Genomic DNA, 25,313 nt, shown 5'->3' on the forward strand with positions numbered 1-25,313 from the left:
GTGCCTTAGTATTTTTCAAGTTTTTCATTTTTTTCTTATATATACTTTTTTTGTTTATTCCGAGGCCGTTCTATCTGGCCTTTTTAGATATATTTTGGAATATATAAAAAAAATCCTTTTCTCGCATTTTATTTGTGTATTATTTTTGATGCCTTAGCATAGAATCATATGTAGTTCCGGGCAATTCGCTTACAATTTTAATAGATTACCTAATTACGTTTCCCGTAAGCGGTTTCAATACGATGCCGAACCTAGACCCTTTCGCGTTCGAGGCATCATCCGTGAGAAGGGTCTAGATTCCCGAAGTGGTCCCCGAAGTTAACAGTAATTCCTTTTCGACTTCGGGTATTAAGGCCGGCGTGAAGTCAACCACGAAGTCTGCCAAAATCTGAGATTTTATGGCGGTTCGGGGTCGATACTAGATATCGTACCCGCTAATTTCCACGGCCTATTTGGCCAACCGGCCCGAAAACTCAAGCTTGTGCATGATATTCCTTAGCGGGTAAGAGATAATGACACATATGAGGTGGCATCGAAAGTACGGTTTTAGCTTCTTGGAAGTGCTTAGCAAAGCGAACGCCAATTTTTTCAGGTAGGATACCTCTATTCGGCCTCGCCTAGAGTCGTACTGATATAGTAAATAGGAAATTGCGTACCTTCTTCTTCCCAAACTAAGACTCTACTTACTGCTACCTTGGAAACCGCCAAGTAGAGGTACAACTGTTTGTCTGCCTTTGAAGTGTGCAATATGGGCAGAATCAATAGGTACCATTTGAGTTCTTCCAAAGCTTGCTAGCATTCTAGGGTCCAGGAAAAAATATTCTTCCTCTTTAACAGTGAGAAGAATCAATGGATTTTGTCCGAGGACCTCGAGATGAACCGGTCCAGGACGGCTATTCGCCTGGTCAGTCTTTGAACGGCCTTGACGTTGTCCACCGCGGTGATGTCTTCTATGACTTTGATTTTATCGGGGTTGATCTCGATCCCTCGATTGGATACCATAAACCTGAGGGATTTTTTCGATCCGACCCCGAATGCACACTTCTCCATGTTCAGCTTCATATTGTACTTCTTTAATATATATATATATATATATATATATATATATATATATATATATATATATATATATATATATATATATAAGGACTCCTGCAAAATATTTCAAATGGTCCTCTATTCGCAGGGATTTGACTAACATATCGTTAATATAAACTTCCATTGATTTTCCTACCTGTTCTTCGAACATCCGGTTTACTAGGCGTTGATATATGGCACCGGCGTTCTTTAACCCAAACGACATCACATTATAGCAGTTGGTGCCAAATTTAGTGATGAAAGAAGTCTTTTCCTGATCGCCCGGTTCCATCCAAATTTGGTTGTACCAGGAATAGGCATCAAGAAAGGTGAGTATCTCATGCCCAGCCATCGCGTCGATCATCTGATCGATGTTACGCAGAGGGAAAGAATCCTTAGGGTATTCCTTATTTAGATCTTTGTAATCTACACACATTCTTAGTTTATTCCCTTTTTAGGCATTACCACTACGTTAGCTAATCAGTCCGGGTATTTAACTTCCCGGATGGACCCTATTTTAAGGAGTTTGGATACTTCGTCCTTGATGAACGCATGCTTGACCTTGGACTGTGGCCTCCTCTTCTGCTTAACCGGGTGGAACTTCATGTCCAAACTCAGCTTATGAGTGGTTATCTCCGGCAGGATCCTTGTCATGTCAAGATGGGACTAAGTAAAATAATTTATGTTAGGTTTAAGAAAGTCAATAAGTTTTTTCTTGAGCTCGGGGGTTAACCCCATACCCAGGTATATAAACGATCTTGGAACTCTGTAATCATCTTCCGCATCTACTCCCCGTTTCTACGGTTCGGCCGAGACCAACATCAGTGATTGTTATTTAGTTTCTTCCTTCCCAGTCAGCTTCGTGTTCTTTAATGTCGAAACCGTGAGTATTAGGACTACCTCGTCGACTGGAAACATCTCTTTTGCAGCCGTCTGCTCTCCGTAGACCGTCTTGACTCCTCCTGGCGTAGGGAATTTCAATGCCTGATGCAAGGTCGAAGGTACCGTCCTCATGTTCTGAACCCACAACCTTCCGAATAAAGCGTTATAGCTCACGCCTCCTTCGGTTATGCAGAACTTTGTCTCTTGGATCTCCCGGCGGTGTTCACTGGCAGAGTTATCTCCCCTTTATTGGTTTCACATGCCATGTTAAATTTGTTCAACACCTAGACTGCCGGCACTATTTAGTTCTGCAACCCCAACTGCTCTACGACCCTCGACTTGATGATGTTGGCCGAGCTACCTGGATCAATAAACACACGTTTAATTCGAGATTTATTGACAAGTACGGATATTACCAACGCATCATTGTGAGGTTGTACAACACCTTTGGCATCCTTGTTGCTGAAGAAACTGTTCACTCCGGGACATAATCCCGGGTGCATTTTTCCCTTATAATAGATACTTTAGTGCGCTTTATTATCGGTCCTTGGGAGATATCGACCCCTCCGATGATCATGTTGATGACGTGCTGAGGCTTCTCTTGTTCGACTTGTTCGTTGGTGTCACTGTTCCTAAAGTGGTTTTTGGCTCGATCACTTAAAAATTCTCGGAAGTGATTGTTATTGAACAACCAGGAAACTTCTTCTCTCAATTGGCGTCAATCCTCTGCCCTGTGACCATGAGTGTCGTGATACTTACACATCAAGCTAGGATCTTTTTGAGTAGGGTCGGACTGCAATGGTCGAGATGACTGACATGATGGTGGCAGCATCAATGTTGCAGTTATACTTCGATAACCTCGGTACTTCCCTACCCTTGGGCGGCCTGTCGAAACCATTTTTACTCATCAGACCTCAACTACTGGGTCCTCAATTGCTTCTCTTCTCGCTCCTCGTGGGGTGATGCCCAGATCCATTTCCCCTTTGGTCTCCATTGTATGGTTGGTACCGATCCCTGACCGGTCTTGGCTCATGATCAACAACTCTTTTAGACCTATCATCGGTCCTGATGGGGTACACAAACTCAGAAGGAGCTCCAAGTTGGTCATCCTCGACCTTGATTTTTGACTCGTACCTGTTGTGGACGTCGACCCAAGTCATCGAAAGGTACTCTACCAAATTTTATTTTAGCTGTAGATATGCCAAGGAACTTATAGGGTTAAGCCTCTAAGTGAATGCCTAAACGGCCCAATCATCCGCAACCGGAGACAGATCCATCCGTTCCATCTGGAACCTCGGCACGAACTCCTTGAGCATTTCGCTGTCTCTTTGTTTAACCTTGAAAAGGTCTGACTTTCTGGTCTCGACCTTGATGGCCCTGGTATGGGCTTTCACGAAAGCATCTGCAAGCATAGCAAATGAGTAAATGGAATATGGGGGGTAAGTTGTGGTGCCATATCATTGCTCCCTTGGATAAAGTCTCCCAAAACTTCTTTAGTAACACCGACTCGATTTCATCATCTTCCAAGTCATTTCCCTTAATCGCGCATATATGACGAACGCAAAACACACACTTAAATTATGCTCGCTAGTCAAAAATAGTATAGTAATAATTATCGTATCCACAAGGATTAGATTTAAATAGTATTATCATAGTTTGTAGTTAGATTGCTATGCAGGAGGATCAACAGTGGAGATTTATATGAATTCTAATTACAATTGACTAAGAATCTAAATCTATTGACTAATGACAATCGCAACAAAAGTAAGCAAGGAAGTTATCAATGGGAGAAAATATGGGTTGATAGGATAGGTGCAAGATAATTATTCTGGATCTAACTCTAGATAATTCACTACTAATGTTCAAATAAGTCTCTCGAATTCACTTAATTATCACTACAATTGTTTAGTAGAAACTCCTCTCTCGATTAAGTCTCAACCACACAATATGAACCAATTTATGTTCGGCAATGATATGCAAGAATTCGTAATGGATTGGTCTTTAAAAGAATCTCTTTCGATTATCCTCCTAACTAGGTTTAATCAAGGATTCAACTAGCCTCTTTCGATTACTTAGAAGAATCTATGAACTCAACCAACAATATAGTGCAAATATATCACAAGTTATGCTTCTCTCTATTACAAGAACAAGTGAACATAGTTGCAATAATTAAATCTTCCAAAAATGATTCAAATACATAAAAGTAGAGTTATAATCCACAAACAACCATCAATACACCAAATCCATCAAAACCTAAAAGGATCTACTCCATATACATGGGGAAGTTCTTTACAAATGAAACTAAAGTGTAGGAAAACATAAATTCAATCCAAACCCGGATCTTGAGTGAGGAAAAAATGATGAAATCCTTGTACTTGTGTTCTTCCAACTCCTCCTTAGCCTCCTTGGCCTTCCTAGGTCGAAATTAGGTCAAAAAGTCCCTCTAAAATGGTGTTTTTGTGTATTTAAGCCGCCCCCAAAACAAACCCCGGACGAAACTATCCTTTTCTTAGCGAAATATGACTCTTCTCAGACAGGACATGCACGGCCGCGCACCTGGAGACCTGCTCACGCACTTGGTCGCGCATTTTGCACACCACACTGCCTCTCATGCGCGCCAAGTGCACGCTCGCGCACCTGGGTGGTATCAGTTATGAATTTGGGAAAATGTAAAACATGAAAGTAGTATCCCTTTTAAATAGCTTTCCAACGATATATTGTGGAGCCCAAATGGATTTCTGAAGGAAAAGTTATGTGCATTTTACTGGACAATGCGCAGTATTCCTGCTCGATTCTTCGTTTAGTTCTTAAAGTACACTATCATCTGTTGATCCTCGAACACGATCCCAACTTAATCCTTGGACTTTTACTCAAACTTCAAAGCTCCAAAATAGCATGAATTCATTCCATAACATCTAAATAACTCGAAATCACTCCTACACGGTATAAAATACACAATAAGTGCAAAACACTACTAATTAAAGCTCAACATAAGTAAAGTGCAATAAATTAGAGTGCAATAAGCGACTAAAATACGGGATTATAGCCTACCATCAATACCCCACACTTAAATCATTTCTCATCCTCGAGCAATCAAACTACACTTCATATATACATGACCTTTTTAAATAACTCTCCTAACTCATCACACCAAGAATAATAAAATAGATTATGCACAATACCGTAACATCCTCGCCTCAAGATTTGACTCAATAGCAACACACATTTTTCACAACCTGCTCACTTACTCTAACACAGAGGTCAATGACATTACCCTTCCTTTATGAATCAAGTGCCCTCATACAAGAATAGAGAGTAGTTCCACACACAATAAAGTTTAAGAATAATTAAGAACTCAAGATAGGAAGAGTTCACTCACTCTCAGAACAATATTCATGTGCCACAAAATATGTACCATAAGCTTGCCCATAGTGTACTACTATACTAATTGAACTTATTCAGTCAAGGATCAAGTAGGACTTTATTTGGTTGTAATATAGGATGCGGGACGGGTAGGATACATTTTGATATATTAACTACATCTCCCTAAGCACTTTAATACACACAACTGACCGTTCAAAATCCCACACTTTTGTCAAACCATAACTCTACCCTTACAACAATATATGTCAACTCCCCACTTCTTTAAGCACACATACATCAAAAGTTACCACTATCAATGAATATTTGCACAACAATGCAACTATATTTTTTTCAATTTACGTGGCTCTTATGCACCTTTTTTCTTATTTCATTAGTTCCACTCAAAAGCCAATCAACACCCCACACTTTAATTTTTACAAAGTTCATAACAATTTAAGTGCCCGCGAGAGGTAAAATGGGTAAGCCTTGTAATGTGGTTGCCAAATAAACATGATTACAGGCTCAATGAGGTTAACTAAGATACATAACAATTAGGTGGGTACAACATATAACTGGCTCAACAAAGAAGCTATTATATCACTTCCAAGACTGAATAAAACTACTATTTCGCTTTGCAAACACACGGAGAAAGTTCAAGATATCAAATGCAATGCACAGAATACACGAAACCTCACACACACATGACACATAACTTACTCATCGAGACACTCTAGTCAAAGCAGTTAAGCAAAGTTAAGATCATACAATTTAAGGTACTTATACACGAGTTAAAAACTGAGCCTAAGCGTCACAACTAAAGCACTAACTATTCTTAAGGCATAATACAGTCAAAAGATATTGCTTTCATTTAAAATCACAACACAAGATCTCCTACTCCTAAAAAAAACTAACTATACCTGGTTCAAACAAAACCCTTGAAAAAGAACCGCGACGCAAAGAAAAACCAAGGGGAAATTATTATACTACCTAAAGAAAATAATATATATATATATATATATATATATATATATATATATATTCTTCGAACTTAAAAAATTCAATCAAAAAAAATAAAAACACACACAAGAAACAAAAACAAACATTTATTTACATATTTACATCCCCACCCCACACTTTAAATTGTGGCATGTCCCCATGACACACAAATAAAAAGCAAGAGGTAAAGAAAACTCCCCTGGACTTTTTCCGTTTTCGAGAACTTGTGAACTCCACCCCTAATTCTGAATGCATTTTTCGTTTTTGCTCCTCGGGATTCTTTATGGAGCTCAACAGGCCAAAGTCCTTTAAGGATATTTTCAAGACCCACTCTTTTCTTTCTTTCTTGGCCTCATTTTGAGCGGTGGATTGTTCTTGTAGGATCGTCCTCAACTTGTTTCTGCATTCATTCATAAGATCAATCCCTGCATATTCCTGTAAATCCCCACAAATAAAATCCACATGATCAAGGTTAGAATAAGAAAATGAAGAAGAAAGGTCATGTGAGTACTCCTTTGATAAGTCCAAGACCATTTGTTCCTCATTCTTGTCATGTGAGTACTCCTCTGGTAAGTCAAAGACCATTTGTTCCTCATTCTCTTCTACTAAAAATTACAATTGTGGATAGGTGGATGAGGGTTTGAACTCTTCTTGTATTGCTTTATAATCAACCAAAGCCTCATTTTCAATCATTTCAGTTGAAACAGAGTCCTCTTGCAGAGTGGAAAACTCTCTCTGTAGATGTTCATAATCTCGGGTAGGCTCATTTTCACACGGTATCTCTTCTATATATTCATCATCATAATGCAATGAGCTAAGTCTATTTACTAATTGATTCACTTGCATTATTAGGTTGTTAGTGGCTTCATCATCGTGTATAAATTTCTCTTCCACCTTATTTATGAATTTATACATAAGTTCTTCTAAACTACCATTCTCCTCTTGAGGTGGTTGTCTCACTTCGCTTTCATTTCAGTCATAATAAGGGTATTCATCCCAACCAGAGTCAGAATTATACTCATATGAATCCTCATACCTGTACGGTCTAGAGACAAAGTGAGAGTGTTCAAAAAATGAACCATAGAAAAAATACTTACCCGCTTGACAATCAACCCAAAGATGATTTCCACCGCATTTAAAACACGTAGCACACCGCTGATAATATTTAGCTGATAACTCTTCAACTGTTTTCTTAGGCTAGTTTTACTCCATCTTCGCATCATTTAGAGTTCAATAACAAGAATATTCTCTTCAAGATTTCTTCAACAAAAGAAATCTTGAAGATAAGTTAACACAACAAACTTAAAAATAAAAGAAAATAAAAATTAAAAGCTAATTCCCGAATTAGCACTACAAACTATTTCAAACACTATTGATTGCAAATTTCCGGCAACGGTGCCAAAATTTGACGAACACAAAACACACACTTAAATTATGCTCGCTAGTCAAAGATAGTATAGTATAATTATCGTATCTATATGGATTGGATTTAAACAGTAATATTGTAGTTTGTAGCTAGATTGCTATCCAAGAGGATCAACAGTGGAGATTTATATGAATTCTAACTATAATTAACTAAGAATCTAAAGCTATTGACTAATGACAATCACAACAAAGGTAAGCAAGGAAGTTATCAATGAGAGAAAATATGGGTTGATAGGGTAGGTACAAGATAATTATTCGGGATCTAACTCTAGATAATTTACTACTAATGTTCAAGTGAGTCTCTCGAATTCACTTAATTATCAGTACAATGGTTTAGTAGAAACTCCTATCTCGATTAAGTCTCAACCTCACAATATGAACCAATTTACACTCGGTGAAGATATCCAAGAATTCATAATGGATTGGTCTTTAGAAAAACCTCTTTCGATTATCCTCCTAACTAGGTTTAATCAAGGATTCAACTAGCCTCTTTCGATTACTTAGAAGAATCTATGAACTCAACTAACAATATAGTGCAAATATATCACAAGTTATGCTTCTCTCGATTACAAGAACAAGTGAACATAGTTGCAACAATTAAATCTTCCAAAAATGATTCAAATACATAAAAATAGAGTTATAATCCACAAACAACTATCAATACACCAAATCTATCAAAACCCAAAAGGATTTAGTCCATAGACATGGGGAAGTTCTTCACAAATGAAACTAAAATGTAGGAAAATACAAATTCAATCCAAACCCAGATCTTGAGTGAGGAATAAATGATGAAATCCTTGTTCTTGTGTTCTTCCAACTCCTCCTTAGCCTCCTTGGCCTTCCTAGTAAGGCTGTGCATGGATCAGATCGGATCGGACTTAGCACATTTCAGATTTGGATTTCGGATTCTATAAAATACAATCCGAATCCAATCCGAATTAATATCGGATTGGATCGAATTTTAAAGTTCGGATTGGATCGGATTTTTGGATTTCGGATCGGATTATTATGCCTCAAAGTTGCAAACTCACATGTATATTTTCTTTGTAAAAGAGGCAATACAATAAGAAAAATTCATGTTTCTGCAATTATGAGAGTATTATGGTGCCAATATAGCTAAATTCAGCAATTGTAAAGGTAATAACTTTGAGGAGGATGTAAAGGAAGTACTGACTATCCGATATTAAAGTTTAATATTTACAAATACCCTAATAATTTCGGAGTTCGGATCGGATTACAATTATACCAACCCGAATCCGATCCGAATATCCGAAATTTTAACAAATACAATCTGAAATCCGATCCAAATATCCGAAATCCGAAATTGAGCGGATCGGTTCAGATTTCGGCTATCCGATCCAAATGAAGAGCCCTATTTCCTAGGTCGAAAGGTCCCTCTAAATGGTGTTTTGTGTATTTAAGTCGCCCCCAAAACAAACCCCGGACGAAACTACCCTTTTCTTAGCGAAATAGGACTCTTCCCGGACAGGACATGCGCGATCGCACACCTAGAGACCTGCTCGCGCACTTGGTCGTGCATTTTGCACACCATAGTGCCTCTCAAATGCGCGCTCGCACACCTGAGTGGTATCAGTTGAGAATTTAAGAAAATGTAAAACATGAAAGTTGTATCCCTTTTAAATAGCTTTCTAACGATATATTGTGGAGCCTAAACGGATTTCTGAGCGAAACATTATGTGCATTTAGTAGACAATGTGCAGTATGCCTCCTCGATTCTTCGTTTCGCTCTTAAAGTGTACTATCATCCGTTGATCCCCGAACACGATCCCAACTTAATTCTTGGGCTTTTAATCAGACTTCAAAGCTACAAAATAACATGAATTCATTCAATAACGTCTAAATAACTCGGAATCACTCCTACACGGCATAAAACACACAATAAGTGCAAAACACTACTAATTAAAGTTCAACATAAGTAAAGTGCAGTAAATTAGAGTGCAATAAGCGACTAAAATACGGGATTATAGCCTACCATCAATGTATAATAGGTCACATGCTCGTTTGAGTCCATGGTTCCGTTATACTTAGGGATATCAGGCATATAGAACCTTTTCGAGATCGGCTTCGGTGCCGCGCTCGGAGGAAAAGGCTTCTGGATAAACTTCTTGGAGTCCGGCCCCTTTATGCTCCCGGAATTTGATCGACCCAGGAGTCCACCCGCTTCGTTAATGCTTCAAGCATTTTCATTACCTCAAGGTTGACCCCAGGATCATCTTTACCCGGTCTCTCGGTGACTAGTTCGTTTATTCGGGTGCTTTCCCGAGATTGTTCCAGTTCGACCGTGCTGGGGGCGTGGCCTTGATTATGTAGCTGCGCTATTGCCGCCTGTTGAGCCTGCAACATTTCAAAGATTATCCGCCGACTTGCCCCATCACCTTCCTCTTCGGGAATTTCTCGAGCTGTCGGTCGGGGTCCCCCGCGAACACTGTTTTTGGGATCACTTGGCAGATTTACGTGGATGGCCACATGCGAGTTGGCATCGACCGGATCGATAACTGGGACACCATTGGGATTAGCAGGAGGCACCTCATTGCTAGGCACCAAATTGTTATTTTCGCGATGATGACCAGACTTAGCGTCAACGTTCAAATGGGCAGATTGAAAATTCGACATTTTTAAGGTGACCTGAAATTAAGACCGTAAAGAACAAGCGTAAAATAGAGTGTGTTATGTTATGGAGATTTATATCAAATCACCACTATTATTCTTAGCCCCACGGTGAGCGCTAAACTGCTTACCCTAAAATCGGATAACAATTAAATTATACGCGATTTTAAGGATATATGGATTGATTCAACACAAATAATCACGAATACCAAACAAACGAGTTAAAGACAAAATGAATGATCAAACCAGTCGTAATGTTACAGCCCAGCTCGAGTTCAGATTGGACAGTTGTTTTGCTCTCGGTCGGACCCTTGGTTCGATCTCAATTGCGAGTAAGAACAAACAGTTAAGTAAGAACTTTTTTAATAGCTAGAAAGCAGAAAATGAATTTGTATTGCCTTGATTTGCGTGTTATAATATGTCTTATCAAAGAAAAGCTTCCCCTTTATATAGTAGGAGAGTTTCTTCTATAGTACAAATCTAAAAAAGGTAAAAATCTCTCTTTCTCATTACTTACTGATGCGTAATCGATATCGATCGAGATCCACGCCGTGATATCCGGTTGATTGCGAATATTATGGCCCTCTATCCGTCGTGTATATAATAGTTCATTGTGCTTTTCGAGGTCTTAGAACTTGTCCAGAGTCCGGGGTGCGTCTCGTATTATCAGGCCTGATGGCGAGCACTTCGTTCACTTTTCACGGGCGTCGATACAAAGAGTTCTTACTTCGATTTCGATCTCGTATGTTCATGCCTTCACTCCGTCTTATTCACCGAGAAATCGGAGTGTGAATTATTCCCGATTTCACCCCTACACAATAACAACAATAATAAACTTAGTGATTTTCCAAAAAAAATAATAATAATAAAAGAAGAAAAAGAAGGCCTAATGTAACAACTATAAACCAAAGTCGCAAGCAATTTTTCAAGAATTGAATCAGAGTGGACTCTCTTTTCTTTCTTCCAAACCTTCTTCTCTCTGGAAGATCGAAGTTTCTAATTTCACCCAAAATCAAAAATCAAATGCCTAGTTAAAAAAAAACAGCGTGAAGAAGCCGTCAGTGAGAGAGTCGTGAGCACGCAACAATACCTCCTCAAAAGAAACACAAACCAACTCAAAATCTGTTTCTTTTTTCGCATATAAAATTAGCCCCATCGACGCACATTTAGCAATAATTGACTGGGAATTTGACTCCCGGGTTGTTCTTGGATACTATGGGTTGTGCCGGATCCTCACGTTCCAAAGGAGATGGTACTCTTCTTGCTGAAACTATTGTCTTCACCAATTTTTAGTGATACCCATTTGGTTTTCTTGATGTATGCTGTGAGTTTTTGCGTTTGGTTTGAAAGTTGATTGCTCTCTTGTTATTCTTGGTCAAGTATATTTGCTTAGCAGTTATCGGAGATTCTCAGCTGGTTATACTGATATTTGGTGCACTCGTTTTGTATTTTCAAATTATTTTGCGCTAAGAAAATTGGTTAGCTGTGCTTTATTTTTTTGGGTTTCTCACCCGGTGTCCGGTTTGGGGCCGACTAACCCAGATTCGCACGAGTGCTCAGAGGCCGAGCCAGTTTATGAGTTCTGAATTTGCAACGGAAGCGGGTTCCTAATTGAATATTTATATGTATATTTAATGAATTTTCTAATACAAATATAATGATTAAGCAAAAATGGTTGGGTTCGGCACCTCATAGGCTAGCTCCACCTCGGGAAGTGCTCCCTGCGAGGAGCAACTCCATTCCCAGGTCTCGAGACTGACCCCTCTAGGTAAGGATAGGTGGGTGCTTACCACCCGCCATATCCTTTGGTGGTAATTGTTTAGTTTTGAGTTTACTGCTATGTATAATTTTGCCTTTTCGTGGGAAGTTTCTTCCGGAGAGTGCTTTTAACTGTTTTTTGGTTATTTGACTATTTAAGTGGTGCTTAAGTAAGTAATATTTCATAATAAATAATTAGTGATGAATTAGGTATTGGGTAGGTATTTGCACTATTTATGTAATTGTAGTTTCAGTTTTGTTAGATAATGTGGCTGTTTGATACTAATGGCTTAGGTTGTTGTTGTGGGGATCATATGTGTTGCCTATTTGACTTAAGATATGAGTGTGACAATGAAGAATATGTTGATAAACTATTGTGGTAAATCTGTCTCCAATTATTTGTGCTGTTCCCTTATATTAGTCCGCGGTCTTGTCATATGCATATTTGAATTTTGAAGTCATATCTGAAGAAGATTTAACTGGAAGAAGATCTAGGTGCAAAAGAATTTGAATAAATGGATTGTGTTATTTGAGAGTCAAGGAATACCCTAAAAGCAATAAATTAGATACTTGGCAGAAGAAAGATGCAGAAATAAAAAGTATGCACTGGAAATAGGTTGGCCAAGTGGCAGAGTACCTTCAACTGCTATGTTACTTAACTAGATGTATCCGGTGAGATTGAAAGGAGAATTATATTAACTAACGAAGAATCGTGTATTGCTAAGTGGTAGCATGTCAGGTTACTGTGAAGCAATGCTTTATCTGGAGAAATTTTTACTTGATAAGATAGATATGTAATAAGAAGGACAAAGCTAGAAATCGAGGAGCAGATGGGAAGGACTGAAATAGCACGGTTTGGTAATATTTGAGGACAAAATATAACAGTCCATGTTTAATGAAGAATGTGTCCTTTAGCAAGTCAGTGTTGATAAATTAAAGATTTTAGCCTGTAAAAGGAGATGGTAGAGCATGTTGGAGCTTTTGTCAAAACCTGAAGTACTTTCATCATTTGGATCTTGTAAGGTTTGATCTTCAATTCCTAATTATCAAAGTTCATGTATTAGTTGACTGTTTGATTTTTTCCTCTGAAAGAGGTGTATTGAAATAGTCAAATCAAATAATTTGCTACACTGAATATGGAAAACGCACTAGGAAAAGTTTTTTCTTCTATGAAACTTGGTATTGCATACCTTTTGTCTAGGTATATCCTTTTCTCCAATGGTATGGAAAGGTGGACTGCGGGCTGTTACCCATTTCATCATAGCAAAGTTGAGTAAAAGAACATATGGTAAACAATTGCCCTTTGTTTGGATGATTTGAATTGTGTTTGCTTTGCAGTTCCACATATTTTTCCAGTCCATAGCCCTTTAAGTTTGTCTGCCAGTTTTGCCTCACTTCTTTATCAACCTACTATTAGTCTGGACTTTTGGATTTGGTTGCGTACTTGCAATTAAGCTCTGTTTGTTTTCGTAGATAAGCTGTAGTTATTTATATGCTGACTTCAGCTCTTTATTAGAAGCTCTAGGTATTTCGAGTTGTCTCATGGTTTTCTATTTTTCTATATTTGACTTTCCATTCTTTCTCATGTATCTCTTAGGCTTTTGTTATGAGCATGTGCTCTGCTGTTTTTTCCTATTCAATGATCTGCAGTTTTCTATTGATTCTGAACTAATTTCCTCTTTATAAATGATACTTCTAGTCTCTGATTCTTTCTCCCTCATAAGAAAACATAGTTTCTTCTGTAACTAGTGCCCTTCATCTCCTGCTAAGTTTGTGTTTACAGAATGTTATATTGAAGTACTGATGATTATTTAGTGCTACTATTTTAGTACATCCATTTAGCTTGTTCTTTATGTAACTGAATGGAGTATTGTTTGGCGCTTTAGAGTGGCATTCTAGGAGAGTTGTATTCCTGGAAAGATAAAGTCTAAATAGTGTTAGATCACCTATTTTTAGTACTAGTAATTACTATCTGCTTTTTAGAATCTGTTCTCAGAAATTTGTCGTTCTTTGCATTGTTGGCTAATTTAATTTTTAGTAAGGAATCACCTTTTGAAAGGGAAAAGAGATAGTTGAAAGCTTTATTTCTAAAGTGAAGATACCGGCTTTAAAGGAGGATAGTGCATGATTAACAAATTATAGTCCGATTAAACAATCCAAAAATGTGGGACAGAAGTTCTTGTGCCAAATTATGCTTGCTGATATAACTTATTTTTGGTGGCTGTTAGAGTGAGCATAATGATTTGGGTCCGCCTTACACCCATAAGGGGTGTTCAATGAATTAAGAATTCAAGATACATTCCACTTGGGATATGTATGTGATGGGCGGCTTTTGACCCTCCAGCTACTGCTACTACTCTGTGGTGCCGCGCTCTAGACAATTGACTTTTACCCATTGCCATATCCTTTGCCCTTGTTACATCCAATATAAAATTCTAGTTATTTTAGTGTCATCACCAAGGATACAAAAAGAAAGAACCTTGTTTTTACCTTTTTGTCTTCCCCTTCTTTTGGACAAAAGCAACGGAATAGCCTTTTGTATTTTTTGTTCATTCTTCTCCCTTCTTTGAAGAATTCTCCTCCGAACAACCAGTTAGCCATAACATCTGGCAAAGATGGTGTCTCCATTGATCGCATATTGTTATAAACTAAGTAATGGGTAAGTGGCTATTGTTTCTTTCCTTGCTTTTATCAGTAATTTACCTTTGATCATCCAAACTACTTTATGAGGCTGTAAGTTCCTCTATTATCATCCTACTCCCTTACTCAACATTTTGATCCAGAAGAAGTTAGTGGTGGCTTCATTCTTCATGAGATCCATTTCGGAAAACACGAAATTTTCTATTCACAATTCATCGGGATTTGTATTGTGTTATAATCTGCTAATAAATACATGCATGTGCACCTAATTGCGTTAGCAAGAAATAGAATAATGCCCCAGTGCCTAAGTAGCCCAATGTGAAGCGGACAGGTTGTTGTTAAGAGGATCGTCCACATTTAAAGAAATACAGAACAAAATGAATTAACTGGAATCTTATCTGATTATCTGTTCTAACAGCCTTTAAATTCAGAGCAGTAAAGATGGATGCTAAATTTCCAATAAGCATGTGAAAAGTCTTTTAAGAGTTGTTCTTCGTTCTCCTGTTCGTATTAGATATGTGTTTCAATTGAAAGTATTGTGCTTTGCTGACATCTTATATTGCTCCTTCATTTGCAGAAACTGTTAAGAAGATACGAAAACCAAAGCCATGGAAACACTCAGAACCAATAACAAGAGCTCAGCTTGTACAGATGCGTGATGAATTCTGGGACACTGCCCCGCACTATGGGGGTAGAAAAGGTACATTTCTTGATAAATTCTGCAAGTTTCTGGAACCACTTTCAATAGAGCTGGATGCATGATCAAGTTAAACAGTACTGTTAGCCACTGTGTTTAAATTTGCCTAACCAGTTAGTGATAGGTGAATTGTTAACTCTAGAATACACATCTGATGATGTGTGACAATCTATATGGGAGCTTGGGGTAGAGTGGATTGACAGTATATGGTATGTCGGAACTGCTTAAGTATGGATCGGAAAGATCCTTATTGATGATAAGTTGCTGTAAGTTTGACTTTAGGAGTGCTTTTAAGTTTTATCATGCATTAAACTTTTGATCATAACGATCTGGCTCCAGTAGTCAGTAACTTGGATCTCTCTTTTAGAAAAGAATGACTCTGAATGTATGAAAATCAAGCTGAGCATAATATTTCTTCTTTAATATGCGTCCTACATATAATTTTAAGTAATGCGCTCTATTTCGGCTGTTTTCACTTCTGAGAACATAGTCATTGTGATAACTAAATTCACAACATGCTCTTGAGTGATAACAACATTAATGATCCTTGAGAAATTTTCTGCTAAATCATCTATAGAAACTCTCTATAAGTGAATTTTGTAATCTTGTTAGCATCAGGGGGTGCTATCAGTTTGTAATACTGCTAACTATTAGAAATGTGTTTCATCTCCAGATATGTGGTGCCTTGCATATTGTTTGAGAGAAGCTGCATCAGTTTCTTTCAAATAGTTCATCTAAAAGAAGGCACATTAGCTAATGAAATATTAATTTTAACTTCTAATGAAATGGTACTCTTGACTTTTCAAAAAAGAAAAGAAAAGAAGATTAACTTTCTAAAATGTCAACTTTCTAGAGAACCCTTTTTGATTGCACCCAGGTAGGCTGTCTAGTAAACCTCAATATTGATTTGCTTTCAGTCCATGCTGTTCATATTTGAGAGCGCGGCCCTTCCCCGGGCTGCCCTTTATTCAATGCATTGAACCTCATCTTTTCATGTCCCAAATTGATGGGACAGCAAGTATATGATAACGTTTTGTGGGGGTGATTGCTAAAATTTAGAGATTGTATAAAGCTATTGAACGTATTAGCTGCTGTGAGGTAATATATTTGCTGTATTTAGTGAATAGACCAAGTAGGAAGGTTCACTTCGGAAACAGTGTAATGTATGAAAATCATATTCTTACAACATATTATACTCCATTTTCAGAGATATGGGATGCGCTACGAGCTGCTGCAGAGGCAGACGTAAGCCTTGCACAAGCGTTCGTGGACAGTGCTGGGATAATTGTGCAAGTCCCTGATTTAACTATCTGCTATGATGAGAGAGGTTTTTATTACACAGTTTGATCAACACTTTCCAACTTCCATTCCTGAGAATCTCACACTTATGGTAATTATTCCAATGCAGGTGCCAAGTATGAGTTGCCCAAATATGTTTTGAGCGAACCAACAAATTTGATTGGTGAAAACTGAAAAGGCAATATAGTCAAGTATCATGCTTCATTGAGACTGTAAATGGTGTAAATTGCTCTCACTAGTCATTTCTTTCAAAGATACATTTCCTTTTATGCATTATGGTTTCATTTCATGATATCAAGAATCATCTTGCCACAGCAGCAACCATGTAATATCAAGCTGGAGAGACTTAGCATAATCACCAAATTTAATTTCTGTAAATTGGATCTTTTATAGGGTGAAATTCAAAAATAGCAAGATTTACTAGTGGTAATTGAAAAATAATCACAGTTTCAAAAGTAATTGAAATTTAGTCATTTTTCATGTAAAGATAAATTTGAACAAAAACACTATTCAAAATCCGGAAAAATATTCTAGCATAATATACTGGAGTTCGAATTTTTTACATGTGAACTTCCAGCATAATATATTGGAGTTCTAGCATAATATACTGAACTTCTAGGATGATATACTGGAGTTCCAGCATAATATGCTGGAAGTTCATACACATGTGCTCCAATTTTCAGTATATTATGCTGGTACTTTCTGTGTTGCACAAAATAATGGCTAATAATAACAATGGAAATGAAACAAGTAAGAAATATGCCAAAATTAACTACACAGAATCAAGGCAAATAATGCATCACGGAAGAAAACAAGAAATGTTAAGTCAAGGAAACAAAACAACCAAACAAAAGTGGAGTAATAGAGAAATATCAACAAGAGTCACGACCGAGGTATTGCCTCGTAATCTCAAATCAAAAAAATAATCCACAATCTTTCCTTATATCACCACGGGAGCTTTGCATTTAGTTTTGAAAATCATTTTTCTCGAAATAGCATCTCGTGTTTTAGCCAACTTTATCACACCGCGTGGCTTCAAGTAGTTCCCCTACTAGAAACAAGTTTATCAAGCTCACCTTATCTCACAGTATGCGTTTCAACCTCACAACCTTATACCACATCATGCGTATCAAGATCACAACGTGTCGCAAATCGCACCTCAAGTGCCAAATATCACAACTTGCCCAAGAAATCAACAGCAACGGTGTTTCACAATAAATAGCTCATGGCTCAACCGCATTGTACACAAGAATCTCAACATTAATAAATGGAAGTGAATAACTCAGCAAGAGTAGTATTTCACAACTTAATACTTTGGCTCAATGTGAATCACGACCTTTATACCTCAGTGCTAATTTTAACAACAAGATATTCCAAGAATAACAACATCAAGTGTACGCGCATGTATTCGCGTCATGTATTCATGAATACATCAGCAAAAAGCGCCTAAAATCAGGGCAGTCCAGTTGTACGCGCATGTATTCACATGTATTTGCGCCATGTATTCATGAATACATCAACAAAAAGCCCCTAAAATAAGGGCAGTCCAGTTGTACGCGCATGTATTCGCGCTGCTTTATTCATGAATATAGCAGTAAAAAGCACTTAAAATCAGGGCAGTCCATTTGTACGCGCATGTATTCACTTGTATTCGCGTCATGTATTCATGAATATAGTAACGACAATCACGTTAAAAATAGGCGTGTCCAGCTGTCTAAGAGAGAGAAAAAACATAAATAGTGTATTTAATGCCGCAATGGTAGTATATACCATAAATACTTATTTTGCTATAAAATATAAAAGGTAGCTATAGAAAATAATATTTTAAAATAATTTTGGTTTATAATAAATAGGGTGTATAACTTTGCTATAGGAGGTAAAATTTCCAACTATTATTATGATCATAGTTAAATCTTTTTATTTTGTAAGATTATAAGATAATTAATTATGGTGTTGGTAGAAGCAAAACACAATGCGCGATTATGCACAAATGCATGTGGTAACGTATAGATGCTTAATCTAAGCTCCCGTTTGACCGTAGATTTTGATTTTATTTTTTTAAAAAAATAAATAAATTAAGAAATATGATAAAGTTTTGATTCAAAAATTCAAAAATTAGTTTATGGGCAGTTTTTGGGTAAAAATGTTTTATTTCACTCATAAAACTTTAACTTTTGTTCAAATAAAATGCATGTCCAAACAAAATTTTAACTTTCAAAAATTATGTTTTAACACAACTTCAAAAATTCTTTTTTCAAGTTTCAATCAAATTTATGTCAAAACGCTAGCTAAGTTTGTACTTCGGTATTAATAATGCATTGATTGCTCCTTTATAATGGTCTAAAAGATTTTCATTTATCGTTTTCTTTTATTTTCCTTATCTTTCCCTCTAAAATATTCTGCAAGGAAAAAAAAAGTTACTTGGAAGATGGGAAATTTTTTGTCTTTTTTTAAGTTTGTATAGTGATGAATTTATGAGGCGCTCTGAAGTATAGCAAGAAAGTTCAATTTGTGGAAAGAACTTAAATTCCTTTAATCTGTAGCCGTATAAATCAAGTATATCCCTTGTGTGAGTCCTCTACTATTCTCATACTATTCGTTGGTGTTTGTGAATTGTGAATGCTAAAAGTTTAGATTTCATGTCCTTTTTAGCAACAATTAAATTAGCTATAAGTTTGTCGTGAATTTGTATTGGAGCTTAAACTAGAGTGAAATTCTCCTTTAACAAGAAAAAAAGAGTGAAATTCTTCCCTAAATTTTGAGTCAAAGATTTAGTGCTTACTTTAGAAAGAAGAGCCAGTCCGATGTTATTTACTCATTTTCCAAACCCTCATTATTGTGCCTATCCAAAAAGAAAATAGTACGTAACTAATTTGGACTTAACCTACATTCCTAATCCTCTATAAACCTACATAGACAATTCCTAATGACACCCTAAGATGGGAAGTAGGAGACGGCGGCCGCAAAGGTGCATTTGAGTATTTTATTTCAAAGCAAAAACCATGATATACTTTGAAAAATTTCACGCTGAATACTTAGAAGAGTTTTACATTTACCCATAAAAGCAAAAAAGATTAGGGCACTTTGGGTACATAAATCAAAGATATTGTCCCTTTGGAACTAGACATGTAGCCATTTCCCAACGTTTTAAAATGATGTTCTCCACCTCTTACATAAAGGTCAGCAGTGACTTTGGGATAGCATTAACAAAGATCAACATCTTTGACCAATTACGTGATCCGTTTCAATTTAAATGATTTAGTTTTATTTGATATAAAATTTAAGAAGAAAAAAAAAATTAAAATATGTGGTGCTAAAAGTTTAAACGACAAAAGCTTTATGAGGACACAATAATTGTGTGGCTATAAAATCTTCGCATTAAAGGAAAAGAAGATAAAATAAAAAGTTTAAACTTAAATTGTTTCTAAATATAAAAATACGTCATTTTTCTTGAAATAGATTAATAAGGAAAGCGTGTCATTTAAATTAAAATGGATGGAATAGTACTTGCAAAAAGAAAAATAAAGATTTTGCCAATATTATGTGAGTATGTGACAATTTGACCAATCAGGAGCTAATGTAAAATTTTATATCAAACATTTCGTTACTTCAAATTCTAGACCTATTTCAGAAAAACAAAAAGAAAAAGAAAGATTAGAGTTTATTGGGAAATACCGTCTCAGGTAGTATTCCCAAAAGTAATGGTGAAGTTGATAAACTAGCCCTCCAAATGTTTGTTGTGGAGTCAATAAACTACACACTCTTTGGTTGAATCATGCTATTTTTAACTCAGATTACGAGTATTCAATAAACAACAAATACTTGATAGAAGGTGTACGCATTTAAGCTGATCCGAATGATACCGTACGTTATAAGAAAATAAGATAATGTTATCAATACATTTAACCAATAAAAATGATAAAGTTTTCGAATAATACAATCAAGAAAAAAATATTAAATTTCTTACGCTAGCAATTGGTAATTGGGAAGAAGCTATTCCCGATGACTTTCTCCCCTAAGCTAAGGACCCGTTTGGCCATGAATTTTGTCAAAATAAATTTAGAATTTATTTGATAAATACATGTTTGGTCATAGATTTTGCCCACATTTTGGCAAGATTCCAAATCCCAAAATTATCTCAATTGCTGATTTTGGACCAAAACATGACCATTACATTTTTAAATTTTTTTAAATATTACCCCAAACTTTTATAGTTTATAAAAGAGCCCACATTTAAATAATCACCTCAATTTCTGCTCTTGTTCCTGCTTCTTTCTTTGTATCTGCTCTCGAAAGAAACTGAGATTGATATCTACTCTGAGGAAGCTGTGACTACCCACTTGCAATTTGTCTTGCAAAAATATGGTTTAGCTGACGAAAAATTTTCACCAGCAGTGCCTTTCTTACTTAACCCCAGCTTTCGCAAGATATTCATTCATATGACCGAAAAAAATCAAGTCGAATGGTTTAACGACTTAAAGAAAAATTGAGCTAACTGTTATTTTCATTTTGTTATATTGTACTCTAATGCATGAAACGATGATGCTAATTATTTTAGTTGTACGTTGTGGTGTAGGCATGATTGTAATCTGAGTGATGACTTCCTATGTGTAATCTGAGTAATGAAGGTTATGTATATACAAGATAGCAAGTTTGTTTGTTTGGTACTATTGGGTATTTGTGATAATTTTTGAAACTTGTGGGTATAAGTCATGTTTCATGTTTTTTCAAATAAAAAGTGAAATATGTTTTGAAAAATCATGTCCAAACACATTTTCATCTTCAAATCAAACTTCACCCAAATCAGAATTTTCAAAATAAATTTGAGAATCTATGGCCAAACACCAGCTAAGTATATAAATATTGCCATGTAATGTGATGACAAATTTGCACATGCTCCACCTGTTTTTCCGATGGATTCTCTTGATTTGTTCTTGGTTTCAAAGAGTACTTTTTGAACTTATATGGGAATTCTCAAAAATATCTTGCAGGTATAGCTTAGTGTATTTAAGGGTTGAGTTGAATTCCCAAAGTCGAAAAAATATAAATGGGGTAAAGACATTTTCTAATATATAAGTACTGTTAAATCACCTTGATAGCTAAGTGTCTTCCAAGTGTGTAGACTAGGGAGCTAAGAGTTAATTTTCATGAGTAAAAGCTGCAGTTAATTAGAGAATTTTAACTCCTATACCGAATTATTATACCATGTTTATTATAAATCAAAATAATTTCAAAATACTATTACTTATAACTATATTTTCTATTTTATAGCAAAATATGTATTTATTTTATATCTTACCATTGATGCATGAAATACGACAATTATATTCTTTTTCTCTCTCTTCCTTCTCTTTATCAATAAGATTCTCAATCCTCTCTGTTCTCCCTCAAATCAGCACAATCGTGGCGTCATCCGGAGATTCGATGTCTCCGGTGACTCGGAGAAGTAGGTGGCGGCAGAGCTGCGGTGGAAGAATGGTAATGTCACGCCCCAAACTAGGGAAGGCACGACTGGCACTCGATACTGTATTCGATCAAGTTAGCCACTAAATATACTAGCTAACTAGACTGGGAGCCCAACAGATCGGGCAGCACAATATCTGAAATACTAAGCCTGGACCGTAAGGTCATGACATGAATAACAATAAGCCATATAAACATAGGTAGACAAGCCAAAATAATAAAATACTAGCTGGCCGATGAGGCCGCGACTGAAGACATACATGCCTACACACCTATATATACATGCCAAGCCTATGGGCTGGAGACTGAAAGCAGCAAAAAAAGAAACCCAGAATATTGTGTCCACAATAGCGTCTAAGAGTGTCATAAGCACTGTCGGAATAAGGCCCCAACTATACCCAAACTGCACAACAAAAGTAACCATCCTATGAAAGCTCTAGGAAGAGGTGGAGCTTACCAACTCACGGCTGAACCCCGAAATCCTAGCGGAGGGGTCGATCAGAGTCCCTACCTGGACCTGCACGCACGAAACAAAAATGCAGTGTCCCCACACAACGGGACATCAGTACAAATAAAAATGTACTGGTATGTAAGGCAGAAAGTAGAATCATACATAGCTGATATAAAAAGGTAATAAAGATACCACCTGACACTGAAACTCTAATAGCCTCCATAGCCGAAATCCGACCTTATAGTAATAAAATATGCATGGTATGCTCGTATAATCGTATGTCGTGAATACATATATATTGATGTAAATGCATGACATACCCAACCAAATGCTAGCAATGGCGGTCTCTCCCGGTAGCTAACCGATATCATATTGCCAAAATGTGGCCATCTGTACAATATATATAGTCTTTCGGACAAATAGGCCCCGTACCTCCGATTATAGCTCGAAGTCCATGCATAATATGTCATGTATGATATGAACTTTGAATGCACATAATAGGCCATAACAAGAACTTAGCCAACCTTGGCTCATTAGTACTCTTATTCTCATAATCTCATAATCAGCTTCGTATCGCATACAAATGTCTCGTGGAACCTCATATCTTTTTTAATAAGTTTAAAAACTTAACTCGACTTTTAGAAAGATAACTTAACTCTGAATATGTTCATAAAAAGCTTAAGGTGCTTCACTTAGTCCTTATACCTGATTTCTTGATAATTAGTAAAAGAAAGTATTTCAAAAAAAATCAAATGTTTTAGTAGTTTAAACATAAAAATTATATTTGAAAATTTTGAAATCGACGTGTCACTTTAGAGATTTTAAAATATACTTTAACAAGGAAGGACTGATCGCAAATATTAAATGCCTTTATTTTTAAGTCACACCACCCAAAAACGAATAAGAATTCATATATATGGACATATATTTAAGAAAGCCGATAAAATAACATATATAGATGTCGAATACCCTTTTTAACCGAACGAGTGGAATATCAACCTAATAGTATCATGAAAATACTTCAGCTACGATACCAATGCCTTTCACAGAAGGTCTTTCTAGCAACAGAATAGTAAAATATCACATTTGGCGTCTTAGGAATTTCCCAAAATTCGTGCTAAAAGGAAGAACGAAGCTTAGCCTTAATATACCTCTCCAACGAACGTCCGAATGCCTGTAGTTCCTTCACGAAAGTTGTTCCTTACATCCTAAGCTTCGAAACCACTATATATATGTAGCTTATACACACTTATAAACAGTTCATAAATGAGTTTAAATCGGCAGATTTTTCATATGACCCTAACTTGACGAAACGCCCGTAAAATTTTGTAAAAACGATCATAAAAGAGTCCCAAGATGATTACCTTGGCAAACCAAGTATAAATCCTGAAGAACCAGCAAGAACAACAATTTTCTATCTTCCAAAAATAGCTTAACACAGCTAATAGAAGGGAAAAACGATTGCAAAGCATAGAGATTGCGCTTCTAGGCACGGGGGCAAACTTTAACGATAGAAATCATTAAAAACGTACCTTAATCACTCAAGAATACCATGAAACCCTCTCTTAAGCTTTCTCGCTGCTTTGGGATGAAGATGAAATATTTTGGGGTCTTAAAAGTCGGATTTTCCGACTTATACCACTTGTTTGACCCGACCCGGTTCGCGACCCGATTTCAGCCCGGACAGTCCGCGGTAAAACAGTCATAACTTTTTACTCCAATATTGGTTTGATGTGAGATTACTTTGGTTGCAAACTAGACTCGTAGACCTTCGATTTGGTAGATTGTGGGTTACATAACTCTTTATATATTTAGAGAAATGATCTGATACATTTGACCCAAAGTTTAAAAAATTTATTAGAGAAATTTACGATAACTTTTGCTGACTTTTATTTCGCAACTTGCTTGACTCCAAAACTTAACATGTGACCAGTGTGATATTATAATACCTCATAACACATTATTCTTAGCATATTATACACTCTTAGTCTTATCCCACATGTGCAAGTTAACTTAAACCTTCCGAACGCGCGGGGTGCTACCCGAGCCATTTCTTTAACCATGAACCTTTGTTTAAGGGATTCCTTTGACTTAAAACTTTAGTTTAGTTCCTTGATATTACCACACATTTTTAGTCTTATTCTCCCAATATGCTATACCCAATCATATATACCTAATATAACCACGCCACGTTACGTATATTACGTAAGAGAAGAGAGAAACACCTGGGGTCTCACAGTCTCCCCCCTTAAGAATATTCGTCTGCGAATGGGTCAAGTCAATTCCTTGGTTTCATTTCTTGTCCGCTAATACGTTATTTGCGAGGCTATATTTGTTACATTTACAAAGCATAAATCAAATTCTGAAGATTCCAACTACTAGGCTTCGTATAGCTATCTCGCAATAAAAAAAAATTAAATTGCACTTTCAAGTCATTTAAAATCCAATTAAGTTAAAATCCAATTAAGTTGCTGTAAAGAAATAATTGGCAATTATTTAAATGCGACTCACCTTAAGTCATAAATAGATGGGGTACTTCTTCCTCATTTCCTCCTCAGCTTCCCAGGTCATTTCCTCGATGTTGTTATTTCGCCATAACACTTTTACGGAAGCCACTTCTTTAGTTCGAAGCTT

General features: G+C 36.6%; 1 protein-coding gene across 2 annotated transcripts; it reads left to right on the forward strand.

Annotated features, from left to right (window-relative positions):
- Positions 1 to 11,292: 11,292 nt before the first annotated feature.
- LOC104094538 (uncharacterized) lies at positions 11,293 to 17,082 on the forward strand. Of its 2 annotated transcripts, XM_033655693.2 has the most exons (5): positions 11,293 to 11,623; positions 13,331 to 13,417; positions 15,347 to 15,469; positions 16,674 to 16,793; positions 16,875 to 17,082. In XM_033655693.2, exons 1-5 carry the CDS (start codon positions 11,587 to 11,589, stop codon positions 16,937 to 16,939), a joined length of 432 nt encoding a protein of 143 aa, XP_033511584.1. In that variant the 5' UTR covers positions 11,293 to 11,586; the 3' UTR covers positions 16,940 to 17,082. The 2 variants fall into 2 exon arrangements, with proteins under 2 accessions (XP_033511584.1, XP_009598786.1); XM_009600491.3 differs by lacking the exon at positions 13,331 to 13,417 and having other exon boundaries at positions 11,296 to 11,623.
- Positions 17,083 to 25,313: the final 8,231 nt, after the last annotated feature.

Source organism: Nicotiana tomentosiformis, chromosome 2 (assembly GCF_000390325.3).
Source record: "Nicotiana tomentosiformis chromosome 2, ASM39032v3, whole genome shotgun sequence".
NCBI classification, from domain to species: Eukaryota; Viridiplantae; Streptophyta; class Magnoliopsida; order Solanales; family Solanaceae; genus Nicotiana; species Nicotiana tomentosiformis.